At 41.9% G+C, this 16,197-nt stretch overlaps 1 protein-coding gene across 3 annotated transcripts in view; it reads right to left on the bottom strand.

Moving 5' to 3' along the window:
* Mkx (mohawk homeobox) overlaps positions 1-16,197 on the bottom strand; it is a 202,030-nt gene that overhangs the window by 134,166 nt on the left and 51,667 nt on the right. For 2 of the 3 annotated variants that reach the window (XM_057788131.1, XM_057788132.1), the window contains exon 6: positions 69-102. The exons of the other annotated variant lie outside the window; for it this stretch is intronic. In XM_057788131.1, the coding sequence (XP_057644114.1) occupies positions 69-102 (34 nt within the window). The remainder of the gene's footprint in view (positions 1-68; positions 103-16,197) is intronic. 3 annotated transcript variants of the gene reach the window in all.

The raw sequence follows: 16,197 nt of genomic DNA, 5'->3' as shown, positions 1-16,197 counted from the left end.
GCTGCAGTGTGCACTGGAGACAGCATCGCAGCAAAGCACCAATGGCAAAGGAAACTTGTTTTGCTCACCTGCCGCCTTTATTCGAGCCGTTGTCCAGAGTGTCTGCAAAGAGAAGCACACATTCACAAGTTCAGTTACTTGTCTCTGGGACTTCTTTAAAAAGATTTATTGTATTTTCAGCTCTCTCGCATGTGTGTGTGAGAGACAGAGACGTGTGCAGTTGCCCATGGAGGCCAGAAGAGGGCAGCAGATCTCCACCCCCAGCTGGAGTTACAGGCAGTTGTGAGTCACCAGCCGTGGGTGCTGGGAACCAAATGCAGGTCCTCTGGCAGAGCAAAAACTACTCTTGAACACTGAGCCATCCCACCAGTTCTTAGGATTCCTTCATTAATTGCCAAGAATAAAATTAATCGGAAAGATGGCTGAAAATTAGTTTTCTTTTTCTAAAAAACAGATTCCAGTAGTTATCAAGGCAGGAAAGATTAATTTGCTGTAGGAAGTTGAGCTTTCGTGGGGAAGGGCTGTGCAGGGAGGAGCAATGACCGTAATGGGCCGCTCAATGGGCTTGTTCTGGTTTTGCCAATTAGCAACTACCACGCATTATCACACTACATAAGGCAGATTTCTTTTCTTCAACTACAAAATAAGGACTTCCCTAGAAGCTGTTGAGGCTTCCCCAACCTTAATATTCTGCATTTTGCTTACACTCAAGCTTGAGGGGTGAGACCGATATGCCTGGATAGTCAGCAACTGAGCAGCATTTCACAGGGTTTGGGGAGAATGCTTGGGTCTGGAGTACAGTCAGCCTGGGATCTTCTGACCCGGCTGGGTTGTCCTGGACAGTTAAGAGGCTCACCCTGCCATGTTGGATAATTTGGGGTTAGAAAGTCACTCATGTACATGAAATAAAACAGCAATAATTTTTAGCCTGCAGAACTCAATAATCCTGATTTATAGAAACTTTCTATGAGTCAAGCCTCTTTGGTTGTTGCTTTAAATTTTTTTAAAAAATAACATTTATACATTAATGAGGGTGTATGTATGTGTGAGTCACATATGTACTGAGATCAGAGGACAGGAATTTGTCCTTTCCTTCCACCATGTGAGTCCCAGGATCAAAGCCATCTTGTGAGGTAAGGTGGTAGGTGCGTTCAGCCACTGAGCCCTCTCGGGGTCTCCATCCTAAACTCTTCAGCTTTAGTGACTTTGTGCTGGGGTGTATATCTATCTGGTGACAACAAAGCTCTTCTGGTATCTGTTTGCACTCACTAATGACAGGGTCAAGATGAATCAGAGCAGAGGCCAGTCAAGGCCTCTGGGCAGGAAAACTGACAACATTGGGCATTTTACAGCGAGAGAGGAGAGGGCCGAGGGCTGGGAGAGGGGAGAGGAGAGAGACAGAAAGAAAGAGAAAATTAATCTTTTGGTCTTTGCTCAATTTTTCCCACAACTGTTGCCAAAAGTGAAGCAATTGGTTATGGGATGTTTAGTCAATGGAAAGATTTGTCAAAAGCAGAGTAAGTTCCATGAACTTACAGACATTGGAGAAATAAGAAAAGACCACATTCTGATGCTCAGGCTCACAGCTGAGCCACTTCCCACCGGTGAAGGGACTGGAACAGTGGAGGGTGGTGATTGCGGAAAAGCAGAGAGCTTGTAGCTGACAGACAGGTAGTGACATCGCCTGCATGTAGAGGGATCAGGGTTCCTCCAGATGAGGAGGAAGCTTAACGTTCTGCAGCCCCCAGAGTAGCTAGGTGTTGCTGGCACCACTGTGGATGCTCCCTAGTCAAGCCAGGGAGAAAGGAGATTCTAGCAGCAGACGTGAAATTATGAAATTCTACTTACTTGGAAATGAATGTGCCTCTAAAAATATCTCTTATGTGTAAAACTCACACTCAAATCCTTGTTTGGGCATTCTAATTAATTATTAGTTTCTCCCCCCCCCTCGTGTATGTATACATGTGTGTACAGTGAGTCTGTACACATGTGCACATTTGTAGGTGTGAATGTGTGTGTTTATGGTGTATAGAGCACAGGGAGCCATCACAGGGCAACTTTAGTTGCTGGTTCTGCCTTGTTCAAAGCAGAATTGCTTGTTTACTGTCCTGTATAGCTGACTAGCTGGTTCCTCCAGTTTCCAAGGTTTCTTCGTCTCTATCTCCTATCTCCCCGTGGAAGCACTGGTTTTACAGAGGCTCCTACTAAGAGCCTAGCTTTTATATGAGTCCTGAAGATTTGAACTTATGTCCTTTGGCTTGCGCGGCAAGCGCTTTTATCCAATAAGCCATTTCACTAGCCCCTGTTTGTTTGTTTTTCAACAGACCTTACAATGCTATTCTGTGCACAAGTCTCAAGAGGGAACTTTACACTTTATTTAAGGCATGTGGGTGTACTCGGTGTCCTCAGGTAGGACTGGGTCTGAAGACAGAGACAGAGCTGCATAAGATGGTACAGCTGGGAGACAGCTTGCATTTCTCTCAAGGCTAAAACTGTCCTAAAGTGCACTCTTGAGGATTTCAGACCAGTTGCAAAAGCTGACTGTCAACACTTGGAAGCTTCTCTGCATCTAGGGTCTCTTAAGCCTAAAGCATAGATGCTTTTGTGTGGATATTCCTGGGGCTTCCTAGTGTGAAAAGGCTATTTTGATCCAGACCCACCCCTGAGGAGTCGAGTTCGCAGATGAACAACAGAAGGAAATTCACAAACAACCTCCTTCTTCTTGGAAACGTTTGTGCATTTTCTGGAAAGTAAGAACTCTAAAGATCTGCTAGTTTGGGGACTTCTATTTATTGTGCTGAGCTGGGATTTGGGGACATCCCAGCTATTTTAGAGACTGACACCATCTGAGGACAACTCAGCAAGCTTATAATCCCCAGCTAACACTGGATGATGCTACTAAATGCTGTAATTTCTTTCCTGCGTTTTGTTTTTTTTTTTCCTTCAAAGCAAATACTTGCTTCCTCCTTTCATTTGAACTACTTGTCCTTTCGGTCCATACCCAGTACTTCAGGAACCTTGGGGATGCTGTCCCCCATCACCAGCAGTCATGATGCTCAGGTCACTTTTGCTCACACATGACGGTTGATCTTTCAGACTCCCTTCTGGTAGGAGTGCCAGGGGTTCCAGGCAGGAGAAGTAAAGGTGCAGAATGCATAGTGCTGAGAGTCAGAAGAAGCAGAGGCCCAGGCTACAGATATGCTGCAGGCTTCTGGGCGCAGTATATGAGCATGCACACAGAGCAGGCTCTGACCGTCAACATTTGCTCTGCGGTACCTCCCTCTGCAAGTAGCTTGGCTCAGCTTCCCCAAAGTCTAAGCTAAAATGCCCTTTTAGATTCTAAGACTCTAAAAATCAGCTTCGCTGTCAATTACCATAAAAGCAACTGGTTGGCAGGAACTGCTTATTGAATCAGCCAAAAGAGCCTGTTTTAAACCAAAAAAGAAAAGGAAAGAAAAAAAGAGGTGGGCAGTTAGGAAAATCTTAAATGCTGTAAAACTCAAAGCATGTTGAAACTTAAGGTAGGGCTATCCTGTTTGGATGAGTGTTTCCGTAGAAAATTAAGCAAAGAAACAGTTACATGAAAAACTCAGTTGCATGGCAATTCAGGCTGTCTAAGCACAGGGCTCAGTAGTCAAGGACCCTTTCAGCTTTCATGAAAACCACTAGAAGCATACTAATTTCTAACATCTGCAGGCCTAGAAAGTGAGAAAAGTATGGCCAAATATTTCTCCTCTGTGACATAATTTTCAGGTTTAATGAATAAATCCTCAAACTGGAACTGTTTTGTTCAGTGTTCACGCAAGAGTACTTGTGTCCCTGCCACGTAAATAAAAGGAAGGAAAATTAAGCGTATGACTATTTTTCAGATTAAGCAACATGAAAGTCACATAACAGACATTTCTTTAAATTAAAATGGAAGGAGCAAAAGACATTCCTGCGGAATATAGGAAGCAGGGAGAATGAAAGAGAAACATGGAAATCGTTCTGCCCAGAGGACAGCAAAGCAGGCCACTGGACTAGGTGAGTGGAGAGAGGAAGCCGTAGTTTATATTCTAAGATAATGGAACACAGCATCTACCTCACCTGTCACACCGGCCTCATGTCCCTGCAGGAAAACTAAAACCTTGGGGTGTATGTCAGGGGTCTAAAGCAAGCCAAAAATCCCCAATGTCTGAATATCAGGCTTCCACAAGCGGTGAGTTTGGCAGTCATCTGTCATGACAGTTGCTGAGAATAGCCAAGGTTTAGTTAAGTGTGTGCATCCCAGAGACCCGGGACACCAGACCAGCTTCTGGTTTTCACGGGGTTGGGGCTATGGGTGAAAAGAACAAGATCCAACAAGCAGGGTGGAGAGAAAACCTCCTTGAGGACATGCAACACCGACTGCTCAGTACAACAGGACATTATAAAAAGGCAGCAGCATCCATTAATCTCATCCCATTGCAATGCTTAGGATGCCCCTTTCCCCACATTAGGATACCTGGCTGGGTCGATCCATTCACACACATGGCCTCCATAGTAAGAGCTCTGGGCCAGCAACACGACTCAGGTGGTAAAGCTGCTTACCATCAAGCTTAACAACCTGACGTAGAACCCAGAACTCATAGGGCGAAGAAGAACAGACTCTCGGGGGTTTTCCTCTGACCTTCACAACATTGTATTTTGGCACTGATGCTCCCCACCCCCACCTGAATACACATGAATAAATACATGTAATTTTTAAAAAATAGCTATTCTTATTTTTACTAATAAGAAAGTAATGCAATAAGGAAAGACTATGCCATAATATTTATTGATCCCTAAAACTAAAAGGTTCTGGATCATAAGACTATACAACTAGCATGTATGAGCACTGGTGTAGAATGCATGCCCCTCTAATTGTGACTTTTCCTTATTGCAATTTGAGATCTTTCCAGATTTAGTCTCCCAATGACTAGGTTTCATTCTGAGTAATTTCTAGAGAAAGAAGAGCATTTAGTATACATAAATTGCACATCAATGCTTTTGCTTTTGCTCTCACTGCTAATCAATCAAGTCAAGTGGTGATTTTATTCTGTTTTTTGTAGACAAAATTAAATGAATTTAGTATTCACATATTCTTAAAAAAGAAAGTAATAGTCACCATGGAAAACCTGGGAAAGGGTGTGAAACAGAATTAAGATAGGATATTTAGGCCGAATAGTAACATTTGTGCACTGGTTAGTTTTGTCAACTTGACACAAACTAGAGTCATCTGGGAAGAGGGACCCTCAGCTGAGGAATTGCCTCAGATTGTATCAGATTGCCTTGTGGGTGTACATATCCAATGGGCATTTTCTTGGTTGATGATTGATGTGAGAGTGCCCAGTCTACTGTGAGTGGTGCCACCCTTAGTTAGGTGATCCTGGGGTATAGGAGAAAACAAATTGAGCAACTTGGACATCAAGGTAGGAACCAGTACTCCTTCATGGTGTCTACTTCAGTTCCTGCCTCTAGGAAGCCTTCATTTCCTACTTTGTCTTCCCTTGGTGATGGACTATATATTGATCTGTAAGAAAAAATTAATCCTTTCCTTCACAGACTGCTTTTGGTCATGGTGTTTACCACAGCAACAGAAACCAAACCAGGACAGGGCAGACGGCCTTCTAAGGGAATACTGCTTATCTGTTTTAAACAGAATATTCTAGACATGCATTTTTTAAAGTAATTTATTTTGTGTGTATTTGAGTTTTTTCTTGCATTCATGCCTGTGTATCATGCGTGTGTTTGGCACCTGAAGAGACCAGAAGAAAGTCTCAGGTCCTCCGGAACTGGAGTTCTAGGCAGTTGTGTGCCACCATGTAGGTGCTGGAAATCAAAACTAGGTCCTCTGTGAAATCAGTCAGTGTTCTTAACCACTGGATCATCACTCCTGCCTCATCAGCACCTGTGTTGGAGACCCCTTCTGCTTTTTCTTATTCTTAACTATTCTAAAGAATAGTTTACTGTTAGAATTTACCTAATGTGCAATACATGGGAGAAACACAAGTATCTTAGACGAGTTCAAAAGCCTCCTCCATTCGGTATAAACTTGAATATGAAGAAAGAGAACCCAAGTGTTGGAGAAGTGATTAGAATATGAGCTAATGTTTACTGACTGCTGTGCTTATGTCAACCATTATTCCAGGAACTCTCTAAATGTTCTCTGGTAACAATAACCACTTTTGTTTACAAATAACACTAGGGCTTAAAAGGTCCAACAACTTGCAAGGCACTCAGGAAGTGGGAATTACAAGACTCATCTCTTAGTCAGCTAACACTGAAGGTCATGTTTGCAGCTACAGAATTCCATTATGCCAGTATCTCTTTGGATCAAATGACCTTTAGAGACTCTGGTGAGCCTAATGTATCGCTAGCCAGAATGATTACGGAACAGACATGAGTTAAATACATGTTCACCTGTCATTCATGAGGCCCTGGCTTCTATCTGCAGCACTATTGAAACCTAAATATACCAAATATGAGTGAACACACACACAAACACTCACACACACACACACAAACACTCACACACACACGCACACACTATTCAAGTCTTTTTTCTGTACTTTTTGCTAGGCCTGTAGGCTAAGGACACAAGAACAACAAAAACTTTCTTTCTGTCCCTATGGCTTAGTCTGTGATCAAGGCACCTGTCCAAGTCTCAGAAAAGGAAATCTAAACAAGCTCCCACAGATTCCCCAGGTTTTAATTGGACGACATTTTAGGAACTATGCTGGCCTTGTGATTACTTTTCTCTAAGCTGGACATTTTAGGAACTATGCTAGCCTTGTGATTACTTTTCTCTAAGCTGCTAAATCACTGCAGGAGAGCCATTGTCCCAGCACTTGCAGAAGAAATTGTGGTTATCCTCTCTCGGGGACAGATGGAGTTCTAACAGAGTCAAAGGAAATTATTTGAAATGATATCTGACCAAAAAGGAAGCGAAAGAATGAAAACACCTAGCAGTCTAAGACTCATCCCTCATGACTAAGCTGCTTCTAACAGTTTTGAGAGAACTTTCCCCTAAAACTTGGGTTTTTCCCCTAAAAGGAGGAGTGACACTGGGTCACTAGCGAGTCTGCTGCCTCTGGAAGAGTCATGAGGTGTCTGGGTTTTGTGAGCCAGCAGTGGGGTGGGGCCCACTGGAAACCTAATTAGTGAGAATTAGAAAATGAAACCAATCTCATCTTTATGGATGGATTCTCCACCCCACCCCCACCCCGCCTTGCAATAGTCTAGCTAAATTATTCATCTCAGGGCCATTATTAGGTGGCTTCCAAAATCATTTAAGAGTTTGAGGAAAAATCTTTCCAAAAATTGAGCCAGTGTTTCCCTTAGCATGGCTTCCACATCTGGCTCAACATTCTTTTCCTTCCTGCTACCTCTCATGTGGGCTGGCTCCAGCTAAGGCTAATGATGCCCAGATGTCCTGGATCTGTAGTATCCCCACCTCAGCAGCCTTTCTATCAATGCATCATCCCCTTCGGGTCACATCAGAATATAAAAATTAGAAGCTGCACTCCTCTATGCAGGGCCAATGGTAAAGAGCTCTTTATCTGGATGGGGAACACTGGTCAAAACTTCCAGGGATCATAGTATTGTCATTAACAGCAATGCACAGCATCCTTTTTCTTGCAGAAGCACCAGTGCTGTGGTAGCCCTACAGATGTGCTTCTCAGCCCCTTACTGGCGAACTCTAGCCATCATAGATTTTCATCGATTTTCACTCCAGCAGAGTACATGGGATTTTACCGCAAATCTTTGTTTGGTCCCCTGTGTTACTGTGCTGGTAGGATGCACAACTACTCTCACTCCATTATTCCTGGTTGTCTTTTTTCTTCTAGGATGCATGGCCATTCTGCTCTTACCTATCTGAACTGGTGCATTAAAAGTGCAGGGAACAGGATTTATGACTTCAAAGTAACCTTCTAAAATATACAGAGTGTCACCCAATGATACAGTTTCTGTTCACTCTCAGTCTTCCACTAACCATTTTGAGCGTTCTTGATGCACAGTTGTCTCTTCCAAGGTTGCTCCACCCTTGCTGAGTTAAAAGCTTCCAGTCTGAAACTTTGCTTTGAAGATTAGCATACAGTCTGTGGGAGGGAGGAGCTGGTGGGTGATCAACCAGAAGGTCTGAGATGGTGGATACTCACTTTGCTTGGCCTCTTGTATTAGCTATGAGGGTGGTCTAGAGGGAGGTCACAGAAACACTAGGTAACATAGAGGCAGAGCCTAGACTCACCTTATAGCACAGCTATCTGAGGACTCATCAGCTGTGTAACTTTCTGTGTCTCTACATTTTCATTTAGAAAATGGATCACAGATTCGTAGGGTGGTTACAAAGACCACATGACAATATTTGTAAAACATCAAAAGAGATTTAAATACATATATTACTATAAGGGTCCTTATTTTTAAAATGCTAACTTCCTCTCTCACTTTATTATTTTCCATCTATAAGCAACATTTAATGTAGTCACTGAGAAAATCAGTACTGTTTAGAGATTAAAATGAAAACCTCTGTGTAAAGAGGGAATATTTAACTCCAGGCAAAGCCCATCGACTCAGATTAATGAACCAAGTGTGTGGAATCTATCATCTTCAAAGACAAAGATGGCGTTGCTCTTGCTTTCTTTGTGCCAGAACACTACAGCATGCCAGGACAAAGAGCCCTGGAGCCACATTAAAGAGCTGCTGACCTCGGGTGTCTGATGGGTTTTGTTACTTCATTTTCTCAAGGGGAATATTGGAGATGCTACCCAAAATGCTTCATGTATGAAAGCTAGGTTTCCAGCCAAGTCTCAGAAATGACTTCCTAGCTCTGCATGAATTGCTTCTGTGTGCTTGCTTGCTACAGGAGCACTCACTGTCTATAAAAGCAGCCACTCTACATACAGATTGGGCAACTGGTTCTGAAACTGGTTTGCTCTTAATTTCATTCCCTCCTATTAACACTGCTCCTCATCCCCTGTGCTCTTTCATAGCACAAGGGCTGATCCCTGCAGGAGCAAGCTTACTGCTGTTCCTTGCAGTTCTAGAAGGGTAATGTTGTTTACTAAATACACAGCTGAATGGTATTAGGCTACAGACTTCTTATATGGCTTCCTTTAGCAAAATAAAAACCTTTTAAATGGAAAAAATATTCACTTGTAATGATCTGGAAATGATCTGGAACGTCTGGCTCCCTCAGTGCGTTTTCAAACTCTTCAGTATCTCTGAAAAGCTATCAAAAAGTATTTTTCCTCTGATATATGAACTGCAGTGTATCTTGAGTTGGCTCAGCCTGCTGCCAGGGTGTTAAAATTCCTTGCATCACCATCTCCAGAAACGATATTTCAGACTGCAGGATCATGGGGTTAAACCTGTCTGATTGTATTAACACCAGAAACGACACAATAAAAAGACAGCATTCACAGTCATCTTGGTTCTTTCAGAAAAATTGCAAATGACAGTTGTGCTATATTTACCGTTCAACTGCTATATTTATTACAAAAGAAAAAATACATTTTTGACACAAGATGGACTCTATCACCAATCTTTCTACATTCCAAATGCATGTGAACATTCTGGATAAACTTGAATCTTAAAACTGAATTTACTCTACCATTTTGTTCCTGCATTTTGACCTTTAGGGTCTCGTCTTTTCAGTTTTTAAATTAGAAACAGTATGTAAAGTCTGAACAGGAATGAACGTACACATGAAATGAAAAATGGAGGACCATACAAAAATCCATTTACCATGCAAATATGAAGATTGGAATTAGGATTCCCAGGTAAATATGGGTGCAACAGCACACATCTGTAATCCTAGCACACCTATGGCTAGAAGGGAGGTATGGAGACAGAAGAATTCCCAGGATCTTGAGAGCCAGTCAGTCTGTTATACAGAACAGCAAACAACACAGAAACCCTGTCTCAAAGCAGAAGATGAGGACTTATCCCTGAGGTTGTCTTCTGACCGTCATGCTCACACTGTGCTGTGTAGATACCCTCCCCAGAATTGTTTCTGGTAACTCTGAAGGATGGATGTGAAAAGAAGTCATGCATAAAGGTGAGGGCACTGCCTTGTCTTTGTGTGATAGCTGTGGCTAGAGGTCAGACAGCCTCTATTAAGTGGTCTTCTATGGCCTATTTTGACCAAAAGAACACTGAAAAATCCTTCATACCTTGAGTCTGTCTTGCTAGAGGGATCCATTCTAAACTTTGCCCAGGACTGCACATCCCAAGTCAGGCAGAAAACGAAAGCCCCTAGAAAAAAAGGATGAGCATCTCCATGCAGATGAGAGCCACTCCTGCTGTGGGATTCCCCTCTGGATGCTATGAATACCAGTGGTTAATAAAGAAACTGGCTTGGCCTGATAGGGTAGAACAGAGCTAGGTGGGAAAAACTAAACTGAATGCTAGGAGAAGGAAGGCAGAGTCAGAAAGAAGCATGTAGGCCCACTGGAGACAGATCCTGGGAACTTTACACAGTAAGCCACTGCCATGTGGCAATACACAGATTAATGGAGATGTGTTAAATTAATATGTAAGAGTTAGCAAATAAGAAGCTAGAGCTAACGGGCTAAGCAGTGTTTTAAATAATATAGTTTCTGTGTGATTATTTCAGGTCTGAGCTGCCGAGCAGCCAGGAAACAAAGAAGCAACCTTCTGACAACGAATTGGTGCCCACATGGACAGCTAAAATCCACTTAAAAACCTGAGTGACTTTGGGAAGGAATTCTAGGCACACACACACAGAAAAAAAAAAAAAAAGAAAAGAAAAGAAAAAAAGAAAGCAGAGTCAAGCACAGTTTAATGTCACAGCTCTTTTAAGAGAGGTTTTCTTGATTCAGTGGAAGCAGAAAAAAAGCTGCACTGCTTTGAAATTGCAGCTTCCTGAGTCATGCTGCCAGCACAAACTCTGATTCTTTCAGGAGGCTGAGCATTTAAATAGGGTTTGTGAGCAACGTGCTATAACTTGCTTAATGGCAACGTAGACTGGCTGTGTGCCTAAAATGTGGCTGTGAGCATGGCTCTCAGATGCAGCAAACAGTTCTGCCATGCTGGACTGGGCAGGGTATGCAAGCAGTGCCATATTTCCCTTAGCAATGGTGCCGCTTAAATTTATAAGAAGAGCTTAGTATTTTTAGAAGCTCTTCTGGTCAGAAAATAATTACAGATATGTAATAAAGACAAACCCAGATGGAAAAGACCTCTAAATGAGACACAGTGTGTTTAAAAAAATGTACACAGGCTTGGGAGAGAGAGGAAAAAAGTATAAAGAGTTGTAAAAAAATGTAAAGTCTTTAAAGAGACAGAGTACACACAGTCATAGATTAAAGGAGTAAAGACAATAAAATAAATATTAAAAAGTAATAGAGTAAAAACAAGCCACATAAAGATGATACATGCACAGAGTCTGGATTATGTATATAATTGTGTTTTCTTTAATTTTTTGACTGTGAAGGAGCTAAGTACAGAGAGACATTTTATTGTACAGACTGTTAAACTAAACCAACATATATACTTTAAAGGTATCTTGATTTCAGAATTTGAGTCCAAGGATATGTTGTTTTAGAAAAGAGGTTCTTCTTTTGTTTCCACAGATGAGAACCTGTGGAATCATTCCAGACTATTATGATTTGATAGACCAAGACCCCTGACAGGTTGCCACAAACACCCCACAAAAGAAAATACTTTGCCCAACAAAAAGCAGAAAGAAGTTTAGAGAGAACTATGCCCGTGTTCCCAAATGTTGTTTATAAATGTTTACATTTAAAGGGAAATATGCTATAGAGATTTGCATTTGTATGGATCTTTGTTTATTGATACAAATTTAAGGTCAATTTGATTAAGGTATTGTGTTTGCCCAGCTCATTTAAAGATGTAATGTATAATTAAGAAATATAGGTAAATAGAGAGTCATCTATAATAGTCAAGCTTATAGTCATGTTAGTTAGATTTTCTAGATATACAGAGATGTATTTCCGATGGATAGATAGTCTTCAAATCTTTCAGAGATCTTCAGAATATGGCATTTAAAATGTTTTAAGAACTTAGAACTTTTCATGACAGTGAGACACATCATCAGTTCCTGGCAACACCAAGATACTTCAAGAGGAAGATGGGCATTGAAGAGGTTCCTTATGGAGTTGGTTAGCCATTTGGGCAAGAAACTGCTCTTGCTTGGACTGCTTGGTAAACTGGACATGCAGGACCCACAAAGAAATGACTGCTTAACCTGCTTAAAGTTGAGACAATCCTTCAGGGTTTCTGCTTCATGAAAGAGTCTGATAGACATTCTGCAGGACAGAGAAATAGGTGAAACTGTCTTTGAAATAACCTGCTTAGTGGAAAAGTCTGCTGGATACTGGTCCTATAGGCTGAAGACGGATGCCCCAATGGTACAGAAGAACTTTGGGTGACTGTCCAGGCAGCAAGATGTCCCTATAAATTCTAGAGTTTTGGAAATTGCTTACAATGAACTTATTGTTTACTTAGACAATATTATATCCTTCTGGAGTCTTTGATGGAGTTGAAGAATTGGTGGTAGTTATAGTTTTCCTTAGTTATGATAAAAGATAAATTAAGTATAAATGTTGTAACTGTAATTCTTGCTTGATACCCATTTTGTTGCGTGTAATTTTTCTATATTAAAGTTAAAACCTATCTTATTTAAACAGAAAGGGGAAGTGATGTGGGATTCCTGCAGCACACTCTGCACTCCTGTGGCAGATGTCTTGTATGGGCTGCACCTAGCAGTTGGTGGCAGATGCTGCAGCCGTGTTTGACTGTGTTCCTTCCTACTTGCCTTGTAAATAATACAACCAGTGTGTGTGGTACATCCTAAAAAGATACAATTGTTATGTTTTTGTGTGCCAGTTAAAAAATAAAAATGAATTTTAACTAAAATAGACACTGACTCTATTCTAAATGTACAATTATCACATTGTACCCTATGTGCACAATTTTTATTTTACAAATAAATTAAATGTAAATTTGAATAAAAGCAATACCTACTGAATACAGTGGCATACAGAGCTCACTGCACTATAACCATCTAAATTTAGAATACAGAGAATTTCTACAGAAAAAAAAGTGTAGGAAGTAAGTTGATTTAACCTAACAATCTGGTCTTGAAGAGATAAAACATTTTTTAATGTTATTACATGTGTGTGTGTTTACATGCAAACATGTGGAGGATTAGTACTTGTGGCAGACAGTTCTTGCCTTCTACCATGTGTGTCCTGGAGACTGAACTCAGGTCATCAGGCTTTGAAGCCAACATCTTTTCTTTACATCCTGGTGACCCAGCAATATTCTTTGTGATAATTTGTGAAAGGCACAGGATTTGATGTGGGATCACATGGAAATGATGAGCAGACTCACCAAGCAAATGCTAGCAGGCGAGTTACTCATACACGCTGTGCTCGCATCTCTCACCTGTAGAACGGGTGATGACAGCATCCCATTCCTATGACTGCCTGTCCATCTTGGACAGTGCATCAGAAACAGAGCTTCCTGAACAGGTGTGGTCTGGAATTGGGGCTGTGGTGTTATGACTCCTGCTCTTAAGAGCTCCACTGTTGCTGGCCTTGTGAGGCCACCCACATCCGTGGAGGTGCCAAGACTGCTCTTGAGTCCCCTCTGTCACTCTTTAGGGCTGTAGTCCATTTTCATGGAATTTTGTAAAGAAGAGAATTAAACTCCAGCAGCAGGGGTTGGGTGTCCAAAGAACAGATCCCTGGTTCCAATCTCTGGGACTGAAGGCTCTGACAGGAAAAAATACCTCATAAGCCCTGACACAGAAGGCAGAGGGTGACCCAGTGGGAAACCAATGTAGCAATCAGAAGCTGCTGCTTTTAGTCAAACCATGCAGAGATTTCTGGGCCTTCTCTCAAGTGTGGCAACACACGGCAGCATTTCTTTAGTATTTTGAAAAAACATTATCCGGTTCTCAGTCTAAGGCTGGGCACAACACATTGTGTCCATGATTTTGCTTTAGTATGAGTTGCAATTCTAGCAGTTTTATAAGGTTTAAGGTTGTAGATTCAAGGGAGGGTAGAGACACCTGTTTACATTCGCCTTTGCTTACACACGGGCAGATTGGGAACAGGGAAAATGTTCCCTGGGTGGCAGACAATCCACCCTCTTTGTATAACTTATGATTTATTATTATAATTTTCTATGCCATGATATTATATACAAGAAATCATTAGTAATAAAAATTGAAGAATCAAAGAATTCAAGCTATCATTAGATAACAGAATACTTACTCAACAGTCTTCTAATTGGTGTAGTCATGGTAATAAACTGTTGCAATGTCTACATTCATGTTTTGAACTCAAACCTATTCGGCCCAGCTTTATACTATAGTGTTGGTGGGGATTTTATTTGTATAGGTCTTTTATTTTATTATCTTATATTTTCTATGGGAAAATAGCATAACAGAGAGTAATCCACATGGGATCTTCAAACACAAATTTTTTCTAGGAAGGATAATCAGCTTTTGTAAACCAAAGTAAACTGTTTTTGCTGCCCTCTGTTGGATATTTTATTTGGTCCTTTCTCCAAAGAATAAAGCATGGTTTCCCTTTCTACTGACATGAAGAAAAGGCTCTGTAAATTTTTTTAAAAAAATATGTTTGCAATTTTTATTTGTGTGTGTGTGTGTGTGGTATGTGTGTGAATACCACACATGGGTACACATGCCCACATAGGTGCATGGAGGCCAGAGGACATCAGTTGTCCTGATCTATTGCTTTCTGACCTCTTCTCTTGGGGCAGTATCTTTCTGAACCCCTGGAGCTAGGCAAATGGTCAACAAGCCTCAAAGATGCTCCTGTCTCTGGGTCCCACAGCCCTGGAGTTACAGGCCTACTCATCAACGTCGGGCTATTTATTTATTTATCTATTTTAATTAATTAATTTATTTATTAAAGATTTCTGCCTCCTCCCCGCCACCACCTCCCATTTCCCTCCCCCTCCCCCGATAAAGTCTCCCTCCCTCGTCAGCCCGAAGAGCAATCAGGGTTCCCTGCCCTGTGGGAAGTCCAAGGACCACCCACCTCCATCTAGGTCTAGTAAGGTGAACATCCAAACTGCCTAGGCTCCCACAAAGCCAATACATGCAGTAGGATCAAAAATCCATTGCCATTGTTCTTGAGTTCTCAGTAGTCCTCATTGGCCACTATGTTCAACGAGTCCGGTTTTATTCCATGCTTTTTCAGACCCAGGCCAGCTGGCCTTGGTGAGTTCCTGATAGAACATCCCCATTGTCTCAGTGTGTGGGTGCACCCCTCGCGGTCTTGAGTTCCTTGCTCGTGCTCTCTCTCCTTCTGCTCCTGATTTGGACCTTGAGATTTCAGTCCGGTGCTCCAATGTGGGTCTCTGTCTCTGTCTTCTTTCATCGCCTGATGAAGGTTAATATTCAGGAGGATGCCTATATGTTTTTCTTTGGGTTCCCCTTCTTATTTAGCTTCTCTAGGATCACAAATTATGTGGTGGCGCACACCGGTAGGATTTGCTAAAGGAGGCAGAGGCAGGAGGATCACGAGTTCGAGGTCAGCCTGGGCTACACATTTTATTTTGTCAGAATGGCTAAAATAAAAAACACCAATGATAGCCTTTGCTGGAGAGGTTGTGGAGAAAGGGGTACACTCATCCATTGCTGGTGGGAATGCAAAGTTGTGCAACCACTTTGGAAAACGTCGGGCTTTTTAATGTGAGTCCTGGAGATTCAAACTCAGGTCTTCACACTTGTGCAGCAAGCGCTGTTACCCACTGAGCAATCTCCCAAACAGGGTTACTTTTAATCTGTCTTGTCTACGGCATCTCTGAGAAGTAGCTGGGACTATTAGGTCTTTGAAGAGGGGAAGAGGCTAGAACTGCCCTCTGTTGTAGAACATTGTCCTCTAAATGTGTCAGGCTTTATATGGCAATCAGAACAGTTCCAATCAAACCACTGATATTCCTTATAAAAGGAGGGGTTGGGGGTGTCCCTTAATCCCCTTTTTGGAGGGGAGATTCAAGCCATTCCTTCCTGTTTCCCTTCCAAGTGTATGTCTGAGTATGATCCTGTGTCCTTGGGAGGTGACAGAGATATAGAGGGTGAGTTTGGGGAGAGGAGGAGCTACAGAGTTATGCAACTACGGAACAGTCATCATCCATGCTAGGGTGAGATTTTTTGATGACGCAGTTGCTTTTAGG

The sequence above is a fragment of the Chionomys nivalis genome, chromosome 13 (genome assembly GCF_950005125.1).
Source record: "Chionomys nivalis chromosome 13, mChiNiv1.1, whole genome shotgun sequence".
Classification (NCBI taxonomy): domain Eukaryota; kingdom Metazoa; phylum Chordata; class Mammalia; order Rodentia; family Cricetidae; genus Chionomys; species Chionomys nivalis.
Note: the sequence above shows the minus strand (reverse complement) of the source record. Positions and strands in the feature narration are given on the sequence as shown.